At 43.3% G+C, this 25,547-nt stretch overlaps 1 protein-coding gene across 4 annotated transcripts in view; it reads left to right on the forward strand.

Moving 5' to 3' along the window:
- Positions 1 to 25,547, forward strand: part of RALGAPA2 (Ral GTPase activating protein catalytic subunit alpha 2) — a 115,616-nt gene that overhangs the window by 3,401 nt on the left and 86,668 nt on the right. For all 4 annotated transcript variants that reach the window (XM_030489169.1, XM_030489170.1, XM_030489167.1 and 1 more), the window contains exons 2-10: positions 4,533 to 4,643; positions 5,275 to 5,324; positions 15,948 to 16,005; positions 18,982 to 19,025; positions 19,300 to 19,474; positions 20,052 to 20,167; positions 20,554 to 20,692; positions 21,936 to 22,135; positions 23,733 to 23,963. In XM_030489169.1, coding sequence (XP_030345029.1) covers positions 4,533 to 4,643; positions 5,275 to 5,324; positions 15,948 to 16,005; positions 18,982 to 19,025; positions 19,300 to 19,474; positions 20,052 to 20,167; positions 20,554 to 20,692; positions 21,936 to 22,135; positions 23,733 to 23,963 — 1,124 coding nt within the window. The remainder of the gene's footprint in view (positions 1 to 4,532; positions 4,644 to 5,274; positions 5,325 to 15,947; positions 16,006 to 18,981; positions 19,026 to 19,299; positions 19,475 to 20,051; positions 20,168 to 20,553; positions 20,693 to 21,935; positions 22,136 to 23,732; positions 23,964 to 25,547) is intronic.

Genomic DNA, 25,547 nt, shown 5'->3' on the forward strand with positions numbered 1-25,547 from the left:
TCAGATAACGTGGGAGTGGCTTTTTGAAGATAGTATCTTCAGAGATATTGTTGCAAATGTATGTTTTATGCTATTGTTCAGCACAGAGAGTGAAGCAGCTCATGGTAAGGACCTCTCCTCTATTTAAAGCAAACCCAGCTTTTGGTATAAAGTCTCAAAAAGAGTTGGATGTTTCTTTCTGTTTCTCTCCCCCCACGTTGTGGCACTCCTTGTGCTGGCCAGGGCTAGGAATCTGTGTGTCTTCGTGTCCTCCCACCCCAGTCATTTCACTCCCTGTCCCCAAGTGCTTGGCTCAGGCCATAGTGGCATATGTTCTCAAAATAACTGCCCCATTCTTGTGTTTCCGTAGGAGGTGCCATCCTCTCTTCCTTTGTTAGCTTTAAATCACAGGAATTAATCTGTAAACAAAATGACAGTTACTCTTCTGAGATCCTGCTGACGCAGGAGGATAGGAATCGGAGAGAAGATGGTATAATAGGGGAGGGATGAGGAGGAGGAATGTGTATTTCCATAAATAAGGGGTTGTGTGAGCACCAGGATCAGTAACACCCAGTTTGATGGCTTCAGGTCCCTTAGCTAACATCTGTTTGTCCATTACCCAAACTGAAAGAAAAGATTCCATTTACGTTTGTGTTGCTGTAACATCTCTCAAGTCTGATGCCCTTCAGGATCTGAGCTCCTGCTTCCTGAGGGCAGTCTCCATCTGCGTGGCCATGCAAAGCACTCACTGGAATCACAGCGTTGTTTTAAAGTGCATGTTCTCTGGTGTTAGGGAAATGACCAGAAAAGTTCCTTCAGTTTTATTACTATAAAGACAAACTGACTTTCAGAACTTTGGTAAAATTAGTAGGAACTTTTTTTCCCAGATACAGTGTCAATGGTGTGGTCTTTTTAGGATAGACTTGAAACATACTGGTGTTATAAATGGTGGTGGTGACAAGTTTGCCTCTTTCACAGTGGTTTGGCCATAAATGAAGCCCTCTGCACTGTTTCCCAGATTAGTGTCTGTGGGACATAGTTTAGCATAAAAATATATCTTTGCTCTTTAAAACTTTGTTTCTGTGGCTGTTCATGGGTAAAAATATTCTCTTTCTTAAGCATCTCGATGTTTTCTCCTCAGGTACAACGGCTGTGTTCAGTCTAACGTGTTTGCATGGCTTAGTGTATTTCCTTTGAGTTTTCCTTCTGGTTCCAAGAATTGCTCTGTCATGACACAGTATCTTTTATGAGTAATGGTGTAGTAGGAACAACAGCTACTCTCTGCTGTGCAGACTAATTTACATGATGTCACTCTCTGCTCACGCAGCAAACGGATATGTTTTTATTTCATGAAGGTTCTGAGCCTCTTCCGTGTGGTGGTGTTACGCTTCCCAACTTCAGAGTATGATTTGCCTGAGAGCTTTAAGGCTGGAGATCATGTTGGTGTGTATGTTGTCTCTGTGAACAGACTCTGGTGCTCTAGGTTGCTCACCACCGTGCACATTACACTGAGAAACAAGAAAAAGTGGGCACTTCCCCAGAGCCGCTGGTGAATCCGCTGCAAGCTGCCTGGGATGGGGATGATGCTGAAGCTGAATTATGGGGCTTGAATTTTTTTGTACTGAATAATGTTAAAGATGATAACGTTGTTTTGAAAGTAGCAGCAGTTTGGTGCCGTTGCCAAGCCCAAGAACAAGATACTGAAGGAGAGTAGTGGGCTGAAGGAGAGCAGTGGGGTTTTCCAGTTATGGCACTGGCTTAGGAGAGGTTTTCATTTCGAGACAGTCAGAAGTGACCGCTTCTAGCTTTCCTGCTGAGTTTAGAACAGCCGTTATCCTTAGGTTTCGTGTGAAATTGGAGGTGTTCAATTATTGTAGAGATTGTTCTAATTAGAAGGGGTTTAGTACTGGATGTTGCCATGCTGACATACCTTTTTGAAGGTAAAATCTGTTTGCAGTTTCTGGGGCAAGAGTAGTAATAAAAGTTTATAATTAACTGGGGTACGACTACACCGTTGTCTCTTCATCTGTTTTAATTCTTAAGTATTTGAGCTAAAGAAAGCTCCCCAGGACTGAGAGAACTTTATATGAATAACATGAAGCCAAGGGACTTTGGAAGTTCATGGAATGAAGGGAGGATTTTGACTACTTAAGCAACACTTGGTGGTTAACAGAAAAAGAAAAGTTCTGGCTTGCTAAGGACACGATGATCGTCCCCTCGCATTTAGTCACGTGAGAAGGGTAATGAGAGCTTGGCAAGAAACTCAGATTCTTATTCAATGGTACCTGGATAGTTTGTCTCCCTAAGCTTTCAACTTCAGTAAAGCAAGTAATGGTGACTTGCACTTACCTTGTGAGCCAACAGCTCCATGTTTTATGTGGAAGAAATATCATGTGCACCCTCATGAACGTCTCATTACCTCCTGTATGTTGCTGTAAAAGCTGTAAAGCGTCAATGGGAAGCATCAGCTAATGGATCACCTATCCTTGTTTGGTGAATGCCATTAGCTTGTACGTGGGTTTGGGAAGCCACTATATATCTGATGGCTGACAGTGTTTGCCAGCTTGCTCAGAGCTCTGCATTCACTAGGTGGCTGGTTTCAGCAGTAGTAACCCGAGAGCTACTTATGAGTAAATATAAAAATATTACCTAATACCTGCAATTCAATCCCAGCCCTGCAGTTTAATTTCCTTGGATGCTTCTAAATTCTTCAGTCAATATGATTTCCCAAAAGTCAGTGTTTTATCTTATTATCTTATATGATAAATAGTGCATGAAACGTTCAGTGATGTTTTCCATTTGGAAAGCAGAAGAATGAGCCTTACCCTGCCACAAGTTGAACATATATATATAGTAGTGAGCCAAGTGACTGTCTCAGGCCTCCTGCCAACTTTCCATGAGCCCTCTTGAGAAGCTCTGTCTTGTCCTGGTCTCTGTCGGTTTAGCTGGCAAAGCCATCACCCACCTCTGCCCTCCTGTGCCCACTGGAGCAGGGGGAAGCACTTGTGCTCACTGTGGCTTTCCATTGCTCCTCATCATGAATGCGTGTGATGGAGTAGTATAGGAATTGTGTTTTCTAATGTATGCAGCAAATAAGGAATTTGGGAGTGAAATGCCCAAGAAAGCTCTGTCTTTGAGCAATGGAATTATTGGGTGTGTGGCTTATTCCTTATGGTTTGGATATTATGTTGTAGGTGAAGTGGGCAGTGGTATCAGAATGACAACTTGCATGCAGAATTGCAATAAATCTTATTTTCTGGGTGAATATCAACTCCGAGGTAGTCGATTGGAGTGTTGTTGCTGGGTGCTTCTAATGTAAGAGAAGGTTTTCCTGTACGCCTTGCGAGGGAACGTGAGGAGCACCATGGTTCAGCAGGAGAGGGCTGTAGTGCTGCAGTGCCTCCTGACAGCAGAGCAGCACATGAGCCACTGCTAGAGAAAAGGAGAATTTGCTTTTTTTGATCAGGCAGTTCCTTTCTCCTCCTTTCACAGCTTAAAGGGAACGTTTCCTTTTTGTTTAGCTAGTAATGACCTCATCCCTTCATATGAAATCCTTGTAAATGGCAGCCTTGTTTTCTCCTAGAGTTGTATTTAACAGAACACATTCAGAGAGGGGAATAATTGCACTTAGCTCACAAATTCGAGACCAGTAGCTCGTAGGAAACAGATATCATGTAAATGAGTTTCCATGCACTGCTTGTTTCCGTAGACAAGCAACCAGGCAAAGCCTTACTACCAAAAAGGTATTAATTAAACACCACACCCCCCCGCATTGTCCAAGACTAAAGTCATTCTTTCTTCTGTGGTTGTGTGATATTATTGGGTTGTGTTGCAATTGCTTCATCTTGATTAATGAATGAGTTTCTTGAGAGGTGAAACTCCAGTGAGAAGCCGTGTTGTTAATAATTCCTGCCCTTTATCTTCTTACTTCTGGGTGGAATCATCTAACTTTTCTTGACCAAATCAGTTACAATAAAGAGCAGATGATGTTAAAGTGTGATTTGCAAGTGTCAGGTGTAGAAAACATTAGATTATTTTTTTTTCTTCTTAATAAATAAGCTTATTTCTAATGTCAGAGCCAAGCTGAGGCTCAGGAAAGGGAGCATGCTTGGCTTTCTATCATTTTTAAATGAATTGGAAATTCACTGTCTTCTGCATTGATCTGCTTGTCAGATAAAATTAAGAGCTGGGTTTGCAATTTGCAGGCAGGAATCTTAGCTGGTGTTAGCCTTTTGGCCCAGTACCTGCTTGTTGCAATGACACAGAAGCCCTTAGGTTGATAGCCAAGACACAGCCTATCTCTTTTGTTTTTCTGTTTATGGAAACCCAGTGGACCTCAGCCGCACGGCAAACTTTCATCAGTGAAGTGCAAATGGAAATGTCCCTATTTTACTTGTAAGGATGGAACCACGGTTTGGTATAGAATATCCAATGAACTCACTAAAATGGTTTCGTATTGCATTTATTTCATTCTCTAACACTCAATTTTCATGAAGACAACAATTTCCAGCTTTGTGATGTTGTATAATGACTCTGTTTGTTCCTCTTTTCAGATATTGTGGATGGGAGTGACCTGAAGCAATTCTTTGAGAACAATTATTCTCAAATTTATTTTGTATTCTATGAAAACTTCATAACACTGGAAAATAGCTTGAAACAAAAAGGTAAGTTTTAGAGGTTTGTCAGCAATTGTTGAGTCAGTTTTCCCCAACTGTTCTCAAGAGCATTCCGTTAGAGCTTATCTAGTGATTATCTAGTCCACAGTTACCTCTATTTGCATTCATGGTTTCGTGCAGTACAGTATTAGTATTAATCATGTTAATTTTATGGTAGCAGAGAGACAAGCACGGAAATTGCTCTGAAATGTCTTAACTGAGAAGAATTCTAAATACATTTTTATGGTGAAGTGTCACTTCAGCTCAAGAATCAGTTCTTGTGCATTTACATACACGTCCTCTTGTCTTGTTTTGAAGTGCTGAAGCCTTCATCCTGCGGTTAAGCAGATGTCTGTTCAGCTCAAGCACTGTCAGAGATGCACAGACCAAGCGCAGTGTTGGAGCTCTGTTGGCAGGAATTTGCTTGGAGATGAGCACGGTGGCGGTGGACCCCAGCGGTCCCTCACTCGGATTCGAGAGAGAGGGGCACTGGAGTCTGGAAGCATCTTGCTCTTTTAATATTAAAGATGAATAAAATAAATAGAGTGCAACATCTTTGACTTCAGTTGTGTAACGGTGTGATTTTGCCGTCTGTCTCATACCGTGTATTTATGGCAAACTATTGCTTTCTGCATTGCAGGGAATAAATCACAAAGGGAGGAGCTGGACTCCATTCTCTTTCTTTTTGAAGTAAGTTTTCCATTCCATGAAACTACTTTTTATTTTAAATCTCACTGTCATTATATGCTTACTTAGACCTTTACAATGAGGGGTGAAACCAGATGTCAGTCAAACTGGCAGTAGATGTCTGTGACTATACAAGGTGGGAGGCAGAGGAGAACTAGGGGGGGTGTTAAGTTTGCAGATACAATGACAGTAAACAATTTGTATGCAGTGTTGGTTGAATGAATATCCAGAGTTAAGAGATATTATCAAAATGACTTGAAAATGTTACAATAATATACCTGTCCTAAGGATGAACTCTTTGGAAGTGCCCTGGTTTCTCTCAGTGAGAACTCGGGAGCAAGTGATCAGTAGTTGCACAGTCTCTGTTAGGCTAAAGCTTTCAAAAAAGTATTTTCCTTTTTTTTCTTTCCTTTTTAATTAAGTTCTTGCTTCTGTGTCTTACGGAGAGCTAGTTCAAAACAACAGTTCTGCTCCTCTGTGCTTTGTCAGTGTGAAGTTCAGTGTCATGTTTATGTTGAATGTCTCACAGCAGGAGTTTGGGCTCTGCTCCTTTCACATGGAGGCATCTGTTATGACTGCAGTATTTGCTCTTGCAGCACAAGGAAAACAAAAAGGATAAGAGTTGCAACTACTGCATAGCAGTTTGAGTTGACTGTGTGAAATGTTAATTTAACTTTCTTTCAAATGAATTAATGTTTAAAATGTAATTTATTAAAGGGGATCATCTTTTGCCCCCAGAAGCGTGCCCTTCCCAATGCCAGTGCTCACAGTGTCTGCAGTGTCTAGGGAGGAAATGTTGGCCAGTTAACTTTGGCAGAATCAAATCTGGATGTCTTTATTTTAAAGACGAGTAGACTGTGATAGATCATTTTCTGAGGGACCTCTATAATTAATTACCTAAATATATTCGGGTGTGAGAAAATATCACTGGACCAGATGAAAGCCTGACATATGAAATGTTTTATAAACACACAGCAGAAGCCTCAGCGTAAGCTCTGTCTGAAGTCAGGATCAGTGGTGCCTTTAGGGGTTTTGGTTTGGATTTTTTTAACAATCCATTAGGTAAATAATTGGCCTGATTTCTTTCTTAAGGGTAAATACACACACCTCCTATTGATGTCTCTTTGTTAATCCATCTGCTAACTTTTTACTTGAATCTTGCATCACAGAAGTGTTAATCTTTCCTTATACTTTGGGTTATTTTTAGGTAGATGTGTTAGGAAAAAAACCCAAACTTTCAAAGGGACTCTAGAAATTGAAGTTAAAATGAAGATTAAATGTTCTGAACTCTTTTCCCTCCCTCTAAAAATGGAAAAAAATTCATTGCATTAACGTATAGCTTGTAGTTACAATATTTATCCTGACAAGAAGAATGATGCTGTGTAGCTTAGCATGCTGTAATATGAAAAATGGCCATGAAAACGATGACATGAAGTGCTGGATTTTTGTGGTCTCATCTTCTGACTTTTATGAGGTAGCCAGTTCATCTCTAACTCGCTCCTTTGACTACAAGGCTGCATTTTCACACCGAAATGTAAAATTGAATCATGTTTCTGCTACTTATGATATTAATAAAAGAGTCTGCTTTAGTCTTTGCATGGGGCAGTGTTGAAGAACAGGAGCTCACACATCTGCTAGTGCCATATTTGGGGCAGGAGAAACTCTTCTTCCCTCTCCTTCCCACCCCAGTGCGGAAGGTATGGCCGTATCTCCTGATCAGGGCTCTGCAGCTTAATGGGAGCTCATTAATGCACTTGCTCTGTGTCTGGAATAAGTAATTAAATTTCAGTGGCTGTGTCATTGAGTGGCAAATAGCTGATGGTTACTTAAAGTGAACACACGTGCGTTCCTGGGTCCTGAAACCCAGCGTGCTGAGAACTGCTTGTTTAATGCCGCTTAGAAACATCAGGAGAACACTCTGTATGGGGAAGAGAAAAATCCAGAGTTATATGAGAACACGGTGTTGCTTTGGGTCCCAGGCGAGGGGAATTTTGTTACAGCCTAGTCATTGAGAGCCCTGGGGAAGAAGAAATCCTTTTGGATACTTGTGTGGATTTTGGAGGGATCGCTACATGGCATTTATCTGCTGAAGTAAGTTTGCAATCCATTTGTAAGACTTGCTCACTTGTAGGAGAACAGCTCTTTAGCGGGCCTTTTAACACCCACCAAGAGTATGTCAGCCTGAGCATGGGACAGGAGAAAATGTAAATGCCAAGAAATGAAACATTTATGTTGCAATCTGTAGGAAACCCAACTAATGGATTGTTAAACTGCCCATGCTGCATCTGGTGGCAGCTGAGCCAGAGGCTTCCTGGAGTTTCCTTCTAATTAGCTAAATAGGTAATTACTGAGGATTGACAACACCTGAATCCAGGAGCTGGGGGCTGGCGCTTTGAAAATCTATAACAATATTTACCGAAGGAATTGAGTTCTGCCTGTCCGGGTGGCTCGGTGGGTGTCCTGCTGCTGTTCTTCAGTGACACCTAGTGTGGGTAGGAGGTAAAAGTAACAAATGCCTTTTCCATAAATCCTCTGAAAACTAAGTTGACTTGGTTGTAGTTTTTTGAAGACTTAGTTTTACACATCAGCTGCACAGCTTGGCCACTCAACAGTAACATCAAACAGCATATTAAAGAAGAAATATTAAAAGGGAGTAACATGAAAGGTTAACAGTTCATTTTGTAAAGTACTTTATTACAATTAATATTACAAAGTTCTTAGATCTAATTTTATGTTCTCTAAGTTGCTTTGGCCTTGTCTTTTGCCAAATAGATATTCATGAAATGATAGTGACTGTAATTAGCTGTATTATTTTTCCCTGTATCAGCTTGAAGGCCAAAATTATGTGAGAACCGAATTTGCCTGTTCTCTGGTGAGGCCTAGATACTTCCAGACTTGTAGTGCGTGTTCAGAACATGTTGATAGTGTTTCCTGTATCACTCTAGTTTTCTCTCTGATTTCCTGTTTTCTCTCTGATTTGAGGGCACTGCTTGTTACGCTGAGCACTGTGTGTAGCAGGACTCACAAAAGGTGCACTGCATTTCTGCAAGGTTTCTGGGTCCCATGGAAGTTCTGTGCCACCATTTGATTGTGAAAGCTTGGGTTTATTTTAGTTGTAAAGGCTTTTTTCTTGTAGCATCAGCTACTGATTCCTCTGACACTGCATTCTTTTTGCATTGGTAATGCAATAAGAGCAGGCTGATGGTTTGATATAATACACAGATCAATTTCTTTCCATTCTCTATGATTATGCTTTATGGGTTAAGCACAGCCACATCTCTTGTGCCGATGCAGCATTCATTTCACTGATGTAACGTGCTGGCTGTATGAAATAGTTTATTCTTATCATTTCAGATACACTTTCTAACCCAGTAAAGCTTCCCAAAGTCACTTACAATAGCTGCTGTTGTTGCTAGAAGTTTCTCAGGTCCTGTCAGTGTAGCTCAGGTCTATGCTGAGTGTATGTAGCTGGGATGGTGAGTTGAGTGCCCCCACTTCCCCCAGGGGTATGTACACAGAAAGCCTCTCAGCACGGATTGCTTTGCTTGTTTATTTTGTAGCAGGGCATATTAATGTAACATTAAGTGCCCTTATGTTTCACAGCCCCTTATTTACAAAAGCATACTGTGGTTTTCATATAGCTTGTACAACAAGCTTTGGTTTTGCTGTAAGCTCTAAGTCCATGTTTCCTGTGGAACCTGTGGTTTCTTGAAGTTGAAGAAGACGAGAGTGAGGCCAGACACAGGGTAAGCGCAACTTCTTAAAGGATCTGCAGAATTACAGCCCTGATGTAACTCATACTGGCCTTGCTGTGGCTGTGCTTCTAGACCCTTCTATTTGCCAAGCCCAGCCTGCCCCCGTACGGCTCTTGCCCTGCTGAAGTGAGTTAAGGCTAGCAGGGGTGTTAAACACGCGCAGAGCTCTCTGTTCTGGCCTCCCGTACAAGCTCAGCAGCAAAATGCTGATGTATCCTTCCCAGCTCTCCTCTGGAGCATCCCCACTATGTACCCAGCAGGTGGATGTGAACTGGCATGTGAATGTGCCAACAGCCTCTGCAGTGCTGGCATTACGCACGCTCAAGTTCACGCTCTGCTTTGGCTTCTGTACAACACGAGGCGTTTTCCCAGAGCTGATAATCAATAAACTCTTGGAACTTGCCCAGCATACTTTGAGCTCTTTGTTCTGTAGCAGCAGCTACTGGTCTCAATACAGTGGTGTTGTCCTTAGAAGCACATCTAAATATAAACTACAAATGGCCACATACTCAGAGGATTAAGATGTATAAATCCACTGCAGCACGGGTTGATCTGCTGTCAGAATGGGAACGTAATGGCTGCAGAAGCAGCCTGAGTTTATTACTGCAGATGTGCACAAGTTACTTGTTCTGCAAATGGTGGTGCTAATTCTGCATAGGTTTGTAATTGGCTATAGTCTGTTAGGAGCCCTTTGGAAAAGTAGATTGAGACCAGACACAGTAAATACGCCACATGTGTCAGAGGAACACCGGCTGTGGTGTGGGTGACCAGGCAGGGCTCTGCACTGAACAGCTCAGGAGCATACATTGCTTTGTAGCACTGCCCAGTAGTGCACATAAACATCACTTAAAATGTACAGTTCATTCTACATCGAGATTGCTATGGATGTTTTAAATATTAGATTCTTCCACCACATGGTAGGTCTGCTTTAGATAGACTCCTGTGTGAATTAGCAATAGCGGTTAAGTAGCTTAAAGCAAATCTCAAAGTCAGTGGTGATTTTTAGCAGGCCATTTTCAATACCATAAACCCTGTATCAGTGACACCTTCACTGCTTTCACATTCGTCATTCTTTAAAAAGCACTTTAGTGCTGTGATGCTATTTTTTATGAATGTGCAAAAGGCTGTTCTATATCTGCAGCATTTTCTTGGGCAGGTTTGCTTATCTGAGGCTGTTGCTCCTAATTACTTCCTTCATTTAGAATAAAACTGAGTAAAATTGAATTCTGTTGAAATAAATTGTGCACTGAAAGCAGCCAATGTGAAAAGTACTTGTAAAATTCTTTGCAAGGAATAATCAAATCAGGTTATTGTTGAGTTCTTATTGCCACAGGTCCTGGTTTCTCATTTCTTGGGGTTATCCCTTCTGTTTAGCTTTTCCCCTTTATTTAACTTTCTTGTTACTATTTGCATTTTTCTCATGTCTGTGCAGCTCAGTGGCTTAATTTCCCCATCTGCAGGTTATCTTACACTTGAAATCAAATTACCATTAAGAGTCGCAGCTTTAAATTCAGGTTATAGGCTCTGGTACAGCTTTTCAGTTGATTCCCGGTGCCTCCTGTGATTACCAGTTCCACTGCTTAACCCTGAGTCTCACACACACTTGGCTGGCTAATTCTGAAGCTCAGTAGAGTACAAAGGGCTTGTTTGTTTGTAGCAATAAAATTACTTAGAGCCCTTCTTTCCTACATGTAGAAAATTACTTTTTGAACCATCCACAGTTTCTTCTGCTGTAATTCTGATTGGTTCATCTATTGCTGCTCTTTAAATGACATTAATGTTACTCTTTCAGCATTCTCTTGTTCATTCTAACTATGTTTCATGTGTTTGACTTCAGAGATCCTGCTGTTTGATGCTGTGCCTATGGCAAGAGTATCCTGTGTGCTTTGGGCAGATGTTTTCCCTCAACGAGTAACTGTAAATAATTTATTAGTGCAATAAATGGAGTACCCCTTCATGTAGACTGAAGTGCTGCAGGCACACAAACATCAGGCTCTTGGCTTCACCTAAATCAGTGAATAGTAGCTGGAAAATTTCTGAATTACTGCAGGTTTTAGTAGTTGAACACTGAAACTCTTGTGGAGATACCACCGAGCAGCTCTTGAGCAGAGGTGTACGAGAGCTCGTCTGCATTTGACTTGGCTTAAAGCAGCTCCACCTGCCACTGACTAATAGAAACTCCTTATTGTGTCCAGGTTGTAGCAAAAAAAAGCTATTTTTTTGTCTCAGAATCCATTCTCCCAGAATGAACATTACTGTGAACCTGCCATTGACATCGCCTCTGAGAGCATGTTCAATCAGCAAGACTATTTGTGTTGGTTGGTGTTTAATAAGAGGCTGCATGGCAAGTTACAGAGCTCTGGGGCTCTATCGTCCACCTATCGTCTCAGCTCTGTGTAAGTTCAAGGGGAAACATCCAGGCTGTAGGGATCTTCAGTGTGATTTGGTACCAGCCTCAGCCTGCCCTGTCTCTGCGGCAGGGCAGCACAGCACACTGTGACAGGCAGGAAGCCACCAGTCGTGGTTTGGCTCAGCAAAGCTGGCAAAATAACAGACCTTTCCAAAGGAGTTGCAGGATTGGTTAAGTCAGAGTCAATCTGTGGAAATACAAACCCTGGTATCTTTTATTTTACTGCGATAAAAGAGAGAGAGAGATCTTTCAAAAAGCAGCATCCTGTGTAAACCAAGATTTAAACTGAACATTATTCCTAGTCATGCAGGAAGTCCGGAAGAAAAAGAACTATGGATAATCAGTTAAAAGAACTGACAGATACCCTGATGTGTTGATCAGTAGTAATACCTAATTTCTATTTCAAGTGTGCTATAATGGATTACCATATAGATGCAGCAAAGCACTAAGCATTAAATAGATCTATGTGTTTTCTGAAAAAGCAATATTATTTCGCACTGTGGGGTTTCTTAAAATATTTCTTATTAGTCTGCTGTGAAACCAGAACCAGGAGTCAATGGCCAGGGTGGATTCACAGCAGTGCTGCTCCAGCCCTAGGCTGGAGTGGAAGCAACTGTCATTTGTTTTATAGGAAGAGCAGGATGTTTTTGTAGAACACAGGGGTTGGGAGGGCACAGAAAATGCCGTTGGAAATGAGATGTTGGCAGGACAACAGCCGGAGCTTGCTCACGACATCCATGCTCCCCTGTCACGCTGTGACACCACCTGAGGCTGGGCACTCCTGCACACATGGGAAATTGCTGCTTAAAAGTTCTTGCTGCTTAAAAGTTCTTCTAGCTTAACTTTGAATTCACAAGTTTTATTTAATAGCGTAGACTTGTAACCGGGGTAACTTGTTTTGCATTGCAGGAGCAAATGTGGGCTCTGAATTCAGGTTCTTCATATTGGTGCTGATGTGCTGCAAAGCTTTCCTATCTTCATTAGGAGGCTGTGGTGCAGGCAATGCGACCTGGTTACTGTGGGAGCACAGGCAGGTGATTAACCACATCTTTGCATTGTTTCGAAGTGCATCATATATGTATTTTTTTTCCTTGTTTTTACATGCTGAAACAGAGAACAGCATGGGAAATGACTGAAGTGTCTCAATTTTTGCTGTGTGAAAACATTTTGGGATATGGAAGCTTTCCTCAGATGGGAACCTCTGTCCTCTTACTATCTATTTCAACTCTTGAATTGTTTTGACTCGGTCACCTGAGAAGGGTGTTTGTGTTTTATAAAGAAAACCCCCCTGTAAGCGTGTTCTTTCCTTCCCCAGCCCTGCCAGCTTCATGCAGTTCAGTTGAGCTTCTCGTTCCTGGGGGTGGTTGTACTCCACAGCAGCATTTGCTTTCCAGTTTTTCTCTGGGCATAACCCACAGTTCACTAACACTTGGATATGCAAGTTGTTACTAAGTTCTTTTTCAGGATGGGTCTTTATTCTGCAGCTTTGCCACCTTACCAGTTTATACCTTGTCCTAGTTCACTACCTGGACGTGACCTTTGTGTTCAGGTGTAGGTGACCGTGTGTGACACAGAGGATGTTTATGCTGTGCTGCTGGGGCTCTGCACCATGCAGTGTGGGGCAGTGAAACCCGACTTCCCTCAGTGCGCTGTGTGTCTGAAATGACTGCTGGTTAGTTACTCTGAGCTGAGCCAGCTGGGATGTGTAACTGCAAAACTGCCCCCGGAACACGGCTGAAGCTCTTGGACATATGTATGGTTTCTTCTGGCAGCTAAGGAAAGCTTCCTTGTCATCAGATCACTTCCACAAACTTTCTTTCCTAACACAGGAGCGTGCCGTGCCGGTGTTCACATCTAGTGAAGCAGACACATTTTCCAAATACAGTTTTTGTTTTACAATGAGGAATTTTACTGTGACATCTGAGATAACTGAGACGTGACTTCACCGGTAGTATTGCCAGATTTTGACAAGCTCCTGATAAAACATTCTAATACAGAAGTGGCAGTTGAGTTTTTGGAAGTTTAATACAATTGCTTCTTGGAAGTGAGTGTTTGGAAACAAGTGAGAGAGGATTTATACCCAAAGACATGCTGAAGATATCTCATTCATCTGGTCTGTGAAAGGAAGCTGGTTTTGCTCTAACGATCTGTTCTTCTTATAATGACTTAAACAATGGAAACAAAATGTATGTAGTTTTGACCATTTTTCCAAGAGAAATGTGAAGGCATTGGAAGGTTTCTCCCTGCAGTGTGTTCTGATGCTTGAATCCAGTCAGATTTTGCTGCCAGTTTGTCATAGGGTTTTGTTTAATAGAGCCCTTCCTCTTGTGTTATGGGCTGTGATGTGTGCTGGGGTTCAGAGTGAACCCTGCATGCAGAGTACCACCACTCTTGTAGTGACTCAACGTGTTCAGGATTCAGGCAGAAGCTCCTTTCTGCCCTGTGCTGAGTTCAGTAAAGCTCAGTGTCAGAAATGGGCTGGAGAAGTGGTGGGCTGTGTGTATTTCAATATTTAGATGGATAATGATAATTCTCTGTCTGTGGATCCTGCAGCCTGGTTGGCAGAAGCGTGGCCCCCTCCTACCAGGTAAAGCCCCAGTGCGACTCCTGGCCTCATTTTTAGCCTGTCAGAGCCTCCATCCCAAGCGCATTCCTGCTGCCCATGGACGGGGAGCCAGACCTCTGGCCACCCGCCCCACTCCTGCGGTCCCTGCTCCACGGTGCCATGGGGGTGAAACAAAACACACCACAGCATGGAAGGGACGGGCCCCGTTTCTGCTCCAGGTATACCGTTAGACACCAAATGCTATTGGGGAGCACGTGCCTGGTGAAGGTGTGAAGAAGGCCAGGCTGTCGGTGGGACCTGAGGTCTGGTTCCCCAAGTCTATGGACATGCCATGACTGCCATCTTCCACCATGGAGAAAGGAATGCTCCATTTCCAGAAAGATCCTTTTGAGCATTGTACATCATTTCTGAGGTCTTGCCAAAATAAACAAGTCTCTCCTATCCCATCTCTGGAGCACGCTGTTTCCAGCAGCAGTACTGATTCATGTGTTGGCTGCCTCTGATGCCAGTCCTGGCTTTCTTGTCTGTGATGCTTTACTTCCTCTTGTGAGCTTTTATGTGCAGAAGACCCACAAATGGGTCACCGTTGCTTAAATGACCTGTCATTCATTTGCATCCTGCATGGAGTATTTCTGGAAACTTAACGGTGCTTTGTTGTGCAGAACTTTGTTCCAGTGATTCTGTTTGGTAATAACAAGGAGCTCTGTTAGTTATTTGTAACATCGTTTAATCCCATTTCCAAAAGTAGATGTTGGAAGCTAGTTTTCCATTTAAATGTATCTTCTTAATTTCGTGTTTCAATAGCTGGAAAGGTGTCAGATCAGACGTGTTTTTCTGTGGGATCTCTGTGAAGCCATGTTTGTTCTCTCACTGTTTTTGAGAGCCGAGCAGCAGTGAGTTCCCTGCCCTGTGCTACTAATGCACCTCGGTGCCAACCCCTAGTCTGTACTGCTAATATTGTAAGAAAGAGGAAAAAAGGGGCTTGGAGCCTGCTAAATGAAAGTCCTTTTAAAAGTCATATTTACCCAGGTAAGACCCTGGATAGTTTTGATTTGTCCAAATTATTTAACAGCATTACCATCGACTAAACTGACAAAGAACAACATTTGGTGACCTCAACTGTTCTTTACAACCAAGATGATACAGCTCTGTTCAGGAAAGCACTCAGGAGTGTGCTTGAACTGCTTTGCTTGTGGTGCCCTGTAGGTAACAGAACTGAGGGGGAGTGGGTTTGACCACAGCCTCTCCCCCTGTTTGATCTGCCTCTGGTTCAATCGGTCCAAACCTACAGAGGCTCCAAACCTAGAGAGGCCGCTCATGCTATTCCACAGAAGAGCTTTACTGAGTGCTGCGCTGTGAGTTAACGTGAGTCCAGCTTTGTGCAGCTTGGTTCTGCTCCCCAGCTGAAGGCAAATCACTCATTGCAGAGATCAGCACAGCGCTGTTCAGCCTTGCCTTAGCCAGGGGATGAGAGCCCCTTGCCTGGGGAGAGGCAGACCTGAGCCCCAGGAGCTCAGGATCTGGGCTGTATCGACACAGTCATTACCAGTCACTTCAGGGGGAGTGTAACGCAAAGGGAGCTGCTTAGAAATCTGCAGCTTCCTTGTTGGAAAGCAGTTTATATTTGGGAATACCAGGTTTTGGAAGGTGACGGGAAATGGAAAGCAGTTCATGACAGTGTCATGGTATTTATTCAGGACCATTCCAGGTATCTTTCTCTCTTATAAGACAGTAAAGTAATGGGCAAGAGTTATACTATGATAGGTGTTTGCTTTCTATTGTGTTCTCAATGTATACATTGCCATTTCATTTGTCTTGTGTATTAATTTCTCAGTATCCTCTGAATGAACCTGTTTATTACAGAAAATGTGACTATTTAGTTTTGTTTCCTGCAGAAAATATTGCAGCTGCTACCTGAGAGGATTTTTTATCGATGGCATTTTCGCAGTATAGGTAAGAAGGAATGGTTTAAAACTTCTAGTCGAATAAAATCAGTGTTTTCTGTAGTCACTTTTGGTCCTGCATGTCCTGTTAACCACAGACTCCCATAGTATTCCCATACAAAGAGTACTTACATGAGACTTGCAGCCAAAAAATCTCAAAACATATGCTTTTACCTGCTCTAAGAGCTTTGTGTGTTCCTTGGTTTGTGTGTGTTTGGTTGCCTGCTTCACTTTGATTTTGCACAAATGCCTTTTAAATTTTATGTTCTTGGATTTATCTGTGTCCTGTTCCCTTTCTTCTCTTTCATGTGCTGGAAGCTATCAAGAGGATGGGGGTCATAAACCAACACACCTTTTTCTAACTAGGTCTCCCTTTGTTTTCACAGACTAACACCAAAGTTAGGGTTGAGGAGGGTTGTGGAATCTGTATGTTATGATGGTCTTTGGCGAGTGATCATACCTGATAGCACTAAGTGTGGCTCTTTGCCTCACGATGGGTGCTGTGTTGAACTCGACCCTTGCCACCTCCTGGAAGCTCATTCTGTAAAACCCAGGCTGTGAATAGAGGGCTGCTCGGCAGTTGAGCCCAGGCTTATGCTGAGCCAAGCCATGGGGCTGCTGCAGCGAACAGGAGCTTCATTTCATCTCTGATACCCTGTGTTCTCTGTGCAGCTTGGTCCATTAATGTTTGTGAAATGCTCAGTTGTCTCACACTATTTTGTGGGAATTAAATAGGGAATTTCTGGTTTAGGGCTGGGACAGTGAAGGAAAGAGATTCAGGACAAAAATGCAAACTCTTTGGTAGCTCTTTTCTTCTAATGAGTGCCCCACGATTTTTCTGGCCTGTGTAAGAGGATACACAGTGTTTGTGCAAGCGTGGCCCCAGCTGTCGGTCACTGATTCCCACATAGTGGAGGATTTGCCAAGCACCGTGTTAGGATGTGACACTGGCCACGACAGACAGCAGATGCCAAGGGTAGTGCTCACTGGGTCCCACCAACAGCCTATCTGCTCCTTCCCCAGGCTCCCATGGGATTCACTGTACATACTGTGCCTCCTGGAACAAGGGAAGGAATAGGGGGAGTCTGGCAGGGAGTAGTCCTGGCATTAGTAAAGCTCTGCTTTATTCCCTAGCCTCCTGTCCACTCTGCATGCTTTGTGAGGCAGGTATGCTGCAGGAAAAGGCTTCACAAGCATGAGCTGAAGATTGTTCTGCAGCATGTGCATGGGAAAGGGCAGGATAAAGTTGCCAGCTTAGTTAAGTGCTTGCCTCAAAGCACTATCTGCTTCTGCTACACTTGGCTTCTCTTAAGCATAAAGGTAATAGAAATGCAGCAGGCTTGGTTTAGTCACTCCCCAGCTTTGGGAATCTCAATAAGAAAAGCAGGATTCATTTTTCTGCGCAATGGTCATGTTTGATAGAGGTTTTCCTATAGTTCGTATGGAGCTTTTAACTAGATTTTAAAATTGGATTCGAACATTAATGCTGTGGGGAAAAAAGTGCCATTGTCTTTAGTTAGATGATAGTCAACTTTTTAATGATTTAAATATTCCCTGCAGCCTACAGTGCTGTTATAGGGAATGTTGTGACCTGTGGTCATAGACGGGAGCCAGAAAGCAAAATTTATTCCTCTCTTCATTTGACCACATTGAATAAAGCTGGAGTCAAATGGGCACAGCCATACTGAAAGGTGCAATGCATTTACTGTGAGTCAGAGCACCTTGAAATCCAGTGAAGCAGCTGAACTCGATCATTTCCTCTGAATTCAACATCTTGGATCCATCACTGGTTTGAAAATTCCAGTTCCAAATGCTGCCGGAGCGCTCACAGCGCTTAGCTTTGCTGTTTGTTAAAGCACGTTTCAGGTGCTGTGGGAGGGGGGTCTATTTCCTCTGAGCAGTACTCGCTGCGGCTTGGTTCCAGCACCTTTCCATCAGCTGCCGTGTTCCCATCAGCACAGTGCGTTTGCTGGTGCAGAACTAGAAAGTGGAAGTTAAAGGTCAGGGAAAGGGTCTTGTCACATTCCCGGTCAGCACTGATGGGAATTAAAGGAGAGGTCTGCTTGAGCACCGAACTGCCATTTCACCTGAACTAGTGCAGGACAGATTGGGTTCAGCCAGTTGTTCCAGAGCTGATATATTCTTTCTATTTCTGCTTCTCTTGAATAGTCATATTTGGATAATTCTTTATCTGATTCTGATAAATGAGCTACAGAATTTGTCAGGGCAGTTACTTACAGCTGCACCTTGTGATTTTTGCGCAATGTTCCCATGCATTGATGTGTATTTGCTATATATGTTAATAATTCCATTTAATCCTGTGGAATGGTGAGATCCTGAGGGAAGGCCCACCTTCAGCGATGTACAGAATTCACAGATCCAGGAGGATGAACAGCTGAGTGCTCCATCATGTTACTTTTCTCAGAATTGGATTAAATCCATTCTTCACCTGAAGCATTTGAGGTATAATCTCTCTGATTTGCAGTTCAGGGCAGTTGGTTTGGTATCTCTAAAAGCAGAACTGAAACATCTTGCAGTTTCATAGCTGTGTTTATAGGCACGAATGCAGTACAGGTTGCTAGCATCATTTTCCTACCATTGCTGTCAAAATTAGTGTATTTGAATGTATTAATTGTACCAGTTGGGATTAAGGAAGATTTCTCCAAATCCAGTAACTCAACATTCCCCTTCCATAGCTTGTGTTTAATGACAGTAATTTGAGAAGTTATCAGCTGACTAAACCCAAATTACCTCACTGGAAAGATACGTTATGTTTAATCTTGTAACACTCATGATGGTGATTATGGTTATAACTAGATTCCCTTTGGGGTTTTTCACCCCATAGTCTTCTTTTTCTAGAATCCGTCTCAGTACCCACATAGCAAATGGCATGAACTGGCCTTTCCATGGTATTCTTTATGCTCCATTGTGGTGGCAGTGTCCATCTCGGGATCTGACATGTGCCTGTTTCCTTCTTCTCACCCAGGGTCGATTCTGAAGAAACTTTTGCACACTGGGAATTCTCTCAAGGTATTTCTCTATGATGATGTGTTCATAGTGCTTTTCACTTGGATTCCTATGAGGCATATTACTGTACAGTTTTGCAGCATCGGTGGTTTTCAGCTTGGTGGGCTTTGTAATGTTACTTATTCACCTTTTAACCACAAATTTGATTATTGTAATCCTAGTTTATTGTAATATTTATCTCCAGTCATTTTGCTGTTCATTTCTTACCTATTTCACTGTGTTACTGTTCTTGCAAATTTGTTTTAGTATCTTTTTCTACAACATCATTCCCTTGTAGATAAGATGTGAAGGAATCCGCCTGTTTCTTCTCTGGCTTCAAGCGCTTCAGACTAACTGTGGGGAAGAGCAGATATTAATATTTGCATGCCTCGTGCCTGGCTTTCCCCCCCTTACCTCCTCCCGGGGTCCCTGTACACTGGATAACCTCATTAGTCCTCCGAATTCACCAGACGGTGAGTAAATGAACACCATTTCCATGAGGGGTGCATTGCCTCCCCTGCCGCTGAGGCCGTGGTGGAGCTGCAGAGCTTCTCGTGGGGAAGATGTTACATGGCTGATGCTGTTTGTCTTTCTGGTTCAGAGATGGACTGAATTTGCCAAGCTGTTGTGTTTCCTGCAGCTGAACAGCCTTCCAGTCTTGTCAGTAGTTCACAACGTTGGGTTTGTTGGTTCGTGGTTGGCTTTTGTGGGGGGTTTGTTAGTTTGTGTTTCTAATGGAGCTGCAGCTCTATGAACATGTTACTAGTACGTGTTCATACGAGTAGGTGTGGAGATGTGTAGCTTCTTGGTTAATCTGCAGTGACTGCTTGTGTTAACCCCCCAAACTGCTGTGAGACAGAGGCTGGTGCCACCCTTGATTCTATGTGGTAGGGCCTGGGGAAACATGGGAAGCCCAAGTGATTACTGGACTTTGTACAACTTAGGAGTGCATTAATGGTTATCTTCAGATTAATCTTTTTATAGAAAATACATTTTTTTTTTTAACTATTTTTGGGGTTTCTCTGCTTAAAACAGTTTGTTTCATTTTAGCCAAGATTTCTCCAGAAGAAATAACCCCACTTGTGCCTGCGGTCTCTGGAGAGAAAATTGCTGAAGACCAAACCTGCTATTTTCTTCAGCTGCTGTTAAAATACATGGTGATTCAGGTGTGGAGGATACATGGTTTTAACTATTCATATTTGTACTTGTGGTAGGAAGTTCAGTCTATGCTGTACCTACACGGAGCTGGTTTTGCCCCTCCGCAGGAAGATGCTGTTTTCTGCACTTCCTTACTCTTTTTTTTAAAAGGAAAATCATCCCAAAGGTATTTCCTTGGGCTGTTTTGGTTAAAATAAGAAGTTTTCCACACTTGTGATAAGAATTGCTGAATGTTATCCAAACCTGCAGGATAACTGACTGCTTTATGTGCTTGCGGTTGTGTGTAGAAAATTGATCTGGGATAAAGATGCAGTTTGTTCTCTTTGGCCACATTACAGAGCTAAGAAGACTATTTTATTTTGTTTGTTTGTTTCTCTCTAACTCCATGACAAAGGCTGCAAGCTTAGAGTGGAAGAATAAGGAGAACCAAGACACTGGGTTTAAGTTTCTCTTTACCTTGTTTAGAAAATACTACCTTCCTCACTTGTTCCCATCGTTCACAAAGCTAACCAACCTCTACAAACCTGTTCTGGGTGAGTAGTGAATTCTGTCCTGTGAGTAGAAAAAGAAAGAACAGTGGCTGTTCTCAGTAGCATCTCTGTTCCCTGCCTCATATCACCACAGTTCTGCTGAATGAGGAGTTTTCCTTCCTCATCTCATGATTTGATGTTTTCCTGGCATATTTTGGTGTGCTAGCAAATGTTTGATTTTCTGAGGTAGTCCAGGAAGCTGCTGCTGCTCAGGCTGCATAAGGGCCTCTCCACAGACATAGCATTTACATGGAGTGAGTGAGGGCTCTGTAACTGTGATGTGTAATGACAGAACATGCTCTCTGATGGGTTTGGTAAAGAACCAGCAAGCTGCCCCAGGCTGAGGGAGCGGCTAACTTAGTTACTCTCAACTTACTACTTGTTTCCTTGAAAAGAAAATGAGCAGGAAGGGCAAAATGAAAGGAGGTAAGATGTACATCTACAGTTGCAGGATTAAAAGCATGTTAATTCAGAAACTCTCACGTTTTTCTTTATTTTCTTCTGAATTATGTATTGGAGTCAATAGGAGCAGTGGTGTTAATCCTCACTTGATGTACTGCAGCCTCTTCATCATCCTTTCCCCCTCCTCTGACTTTTAAGTCCTGTCCTTTGCAGTTTAATAGCGTCTAAGCTCACCTCGGTGCCATCTCAGCTCTGACCACAGCTCAAGCCCAGCTCTTCCATGTTTTTGAGCTGTGTACCAGAGACCTTTTTTATCTATATCTAAGCATCTCAGTGAATTATGACCCAACCTGTCTCCTTTCACAACCTTCCACTTCTTCCCATGCATTTTCCTTCTTTTATTTCAGCTTGTGCAATGCTCTTTGCACCAAGTATCCTTTTTGTTCTCAGCCTTTGCACTGTGGAGCGTTCCCAGAACCATCTTCTCTTTCTCACCGTACTTCATTAATAAAACTCTGTGAAACTTACGACATTAACTTACACTGTAGCAGTAGTAGTTCTTTTTTTCAGGTTTTGCCCTTCTCTTTTGCTTTCCTTTGTTTTGCATGATACAAGTTATAACCTTCAGGGAAAATCTCTGCTTTTATGTTCTTGCTTTTCTTTAGGAGTAACAAAATTCTGACGATGTAAGCATTAATGTAATAAAAGCAGGCAGTCATTGCATCTGTTAGTTCATATGGAGAAGATGTTGGTGACATGTTCAGTACATTTAACCACAGTCTGGAAGCAATTAGAGTTTTCTGAGATGAGTTTTTCTTTCTATCTTCTCTTTTTATCTCACCAGATATTCCTGATGTAAGACCAAGGCCAGTGTACATCCCTGCAACACGGAACAATGAGAGCATCTATAGCACCAAGATCCCCTACATGGCAGCTCGAGTTGTTTTCATTAAGTGGCTTGTTACCTTCTTCCTCGAGAAGAAATACTTACCTGCTGTTCAGAGTGTGAAAAACGGAGGGGAAATGCTCCCTAAAATCATTCAGGTGCGCTTTGAAGTTTCTCTTATGTTTCCCTTATGTCTGTGCTGACTTGGCACATGGTCACAGTGCACTGACAATGGGAGCAGGGAAGAAATGCTACCCCTGAGTGAATAAATGATATATTTGATTATTAGATTATTTTTACTTTGATGAAGGAGGGAATCTCCAAGGGAAATCCTTCAGGAATCCCCTGGAAGTTTGTGGGTTTCCTCTCATGGCTGTTTGCCTCCCCAGCACTATCAGTATTATGTTCAGACCTTTGGAATTCAATCTGTAAACTGTCATTTGTGGCATGGACCATTTCCCAGCGCATCAAAGGCCTCTTTGTTTCCCTCTTGATACAGCAGCTGTGTACAACGAGTTATTAGAAAAATATTTCACTTTCAGGTTGCTGGTTGAGACTTCCCTAGGATTAGGGACTCTGCAAGGAATCTTGTAGGAATAGGTGTGTTTCTTTTAAGAGACTCCAGCCTCCTGTTAAAAATCTAGTATCAATGTCAACTTGTGTTCTCTTGAATTGTAGGTGAGTGTCAGGTCTGGTTCCAGTGGGAAGGTTTGCAGTAACTGTTGTGGTAGAACTGTGTATTTTCATGTCAATTGGTTTGGGAGTTCTTCACTGTAGAAGTTGAAAGCCCTGAACCAGTAACTGAAAGTGCTTTTTTTAATTGACCTTTTCTTCTCACTGGAAATTCCACCTTTTAAACTGCTGTGCACCAACAGGCAGAGCCTGGAGAAGGAATGTTTTCTCTTTTTACTGAATTTTATAGACAGCTGGCACACAAATTCAGGTTGCATAAAGGCATTGCTGCCCTCAGGATGGAAGCTGCTCCAGTTGGGAGTTAGCGCTCGGCTGCAGGTGTGTGCCAGCCTTTGGCACATGCTGGCCTCTTCGTGGCTCTGAATTCACTGGCTGCAGCCTGGGCCTTGCTGGTGAGGCTGAATCTCACCCAGAACTTCCCCGTGAACAGCAGTAGAGATGTTACTGCTGCTCTGTTGCTGCTGCTCACTTGGCTGAACAGAGGGCAGCCTTACTAACATGAACAGAAAGAAAGCAGACCTGCATTTGGGTGGTGCTTTGTGCCAGTGTAAGCTGGGATTTTCTGGTAACTCAGAAGCAGTTTTTACTCCTCTGCCTTCTGGCAGCATCACTTCAGCCTAACGCAGTTCAAGATGTTGCAAAATACATGCAATTGCAAAACAAAACCTGACCAAGGCATGTCAGGAATAATAATGTGTGAGAGTATGAGCCGTGTATAGTGATATGATCCATCCTTTCCCAAAACCAAGGAGACTTGGGGGTTCCTCTCCCCTGTGTCTGTGCCTTCTCCACTCCCTCCACTGCACCTCTCCCTCATTTTTGCCTTATAGCCTGGTCAAGGTAGTTGCTGTTCTGGGCTGGGGGGCCCATACGAAGTGTGCATCGTGCAGAGTGTAGGACCACACTCCTTGGATGAAGTAGTAGAGTGAAAATTACAGTTTGCGAGTGCCGGGATGCCAGTGCGTTGTGTGACAGAGCACGAGCATCCCGAGTCCTGTGTAAGTGTGCCTGGTTGTTGGGGGATGCTGCTTCACTCAGTTAGGTGTGTTCTCCTCTGCCCAGACTGTTGGTGGTGCAAGCCAAGATAAACCCACAGAGCTGGACGCGGGCGCGTCCCACGCAGGCGAGCAGGAGCGGAGCCACTCCAACAGCAGCAGCCTGTCTGACAGAAGGCTCAGCAGCTCCAGCCTCTGCAGCGTGGACGAGCAGCACCGCCCTGTCTACGACATGGTGCAGAGGATCCTCTTGTCCACCCGCGGCTACGTGAACTTTGTGAACGAGGTGTTCCGGCAGGTCAGTGCGTGTGTTCCGTGGCTGTTGGGTGCTTTCCCTGAGGGAACCATGGTTATGAGGCAGAGCACAGCAAAGGCTGGTGGGCAGGTAACTGGTCAGACTGGATCTAACACAGCAGCACCCTTTAGCTTGGAGTCCTTCCTAGGGCTAGCTTTAACCACAATACTGTGAAGCACTTATGGGAGCTGCAGGTTGTTGCTGGTGCCAGGCAGCAACGTGTCGTATTTGAATGGGCCACTTTAGTTGTTCTTGGTATTGTGATGTAAGTCGAAGGTGTGTAAAAAGCCATTAGCTTATGAGTTTACTATCTGAATTAGTAAGATTCTTATTCCTGTGATCAACATCAGTCTTTAATGTCTGAATATTGATTGCTTCTACTAGTTCTTGTCATTAATTTGACATCTTTTCAGTCATTTGGGATACACATGGCCCTGCTGGAGAGTCCCAGTTTTCTGTTTGTTGGGTTGGTTTTTTGTTTGGTGGTTTTGTATGTTTGTTTTGGGTTTTGGTTCATTGGGTTTTGCTTTGGTTTGACATTTTTTTGTTTCTTGTTGGGTTTTTTTGGTTTTGCTGTTGTTTTTTCTGGTACCAAGGTAGAAACTGGTTAAAGCAGCAGTTCCAGGTCACTCAAAGGTGCAGGAGCTGCTCTCCAGCAGCTGAGTGAGCATCGCACACATGCTTCACTGCGAAGTGCCTTGTGTGGCACAGATTAGGAACCCTTGTATGGGTTTAGGAGCCTGCCTGTGCTTTTCAGAGGGTGGCTGGCTCTGGGGCAGGGGGCGGCTCTGGGGCGGGAGGCGGCACTGGGGCGGGAGGCGGCACTTGTGTGGTTCCGAAGCGCTGTGGCGTGCTGCCCTCTCCTGGTGTGTGTTCGCAGCGTGTGAGGTTGGACGCGGTGCAGGGAACAAAGGCTCCGCGATGCCTCTGTTGGGTGTGATCAGTGTTCCGGAGCTGAAACAGATAACGATGTTTGGATCCGGTTTGTGTTTATCGCTCCCTTACAGGAAGCTCACTCGGCACTGTCAGTTCTTTCTTTCCTTCTCCTGCTTTCCTTCGGCTTTCCTTCCTTCTCTTTTTTCTTTTCCTTTCTACCCCAGTTCTTAGCCTTTCTGAAAGCCTTCTGTGCAGTGCCCATTCCTCCTGATGGTGAGCTCTTGTTTCCCTACTATTGTAGGAGTTGGCTTTGGCTCTTCCAGGTTCTGCATCCTGCATAAGTTGACGGTGTTTGTGAAGACATGTTCAGTAATTTCACACACTTGCTGTATGGCACATGTGAACTTGCCTTTGCTATAACCCTTCCATTTCTGTTGAACCAGTTGCTGGGTGTCGCACTTCCTGCTGGATAGAGACAAGGAAGTGTGTGATGTGATTTCCCTTGACCTGAGCAATGGGTTTGCAGCTGGACTGCGGGTAGGAGGTGCTATAGCTTTTGGCCCTGTTGATCATGGAGAGTGGGTCACCTCTTCAGGGTTGAAAAGACCTATTTTTTAGTATGAAAAACATGTTTTCCTCTCTTTCAGTGTTTTTATAACATAATGCATATTGATATCAACATTTTTTTGTTGGCAGAATGTGCTTTTTTAC

Source organism: Strigops habroptila, chromosome 6, assembly GCF_004027225.2.
Source record: "Strigops habroptila isolate Jane chromosome 6, bStrHab1.2.pri, whole genome shotgun sequence".
NCBI lineage: Eukaryota > Metazoa > Chordata > Aves > Psittaciformes > Psittacidae > Strigops > Strigops habroptila.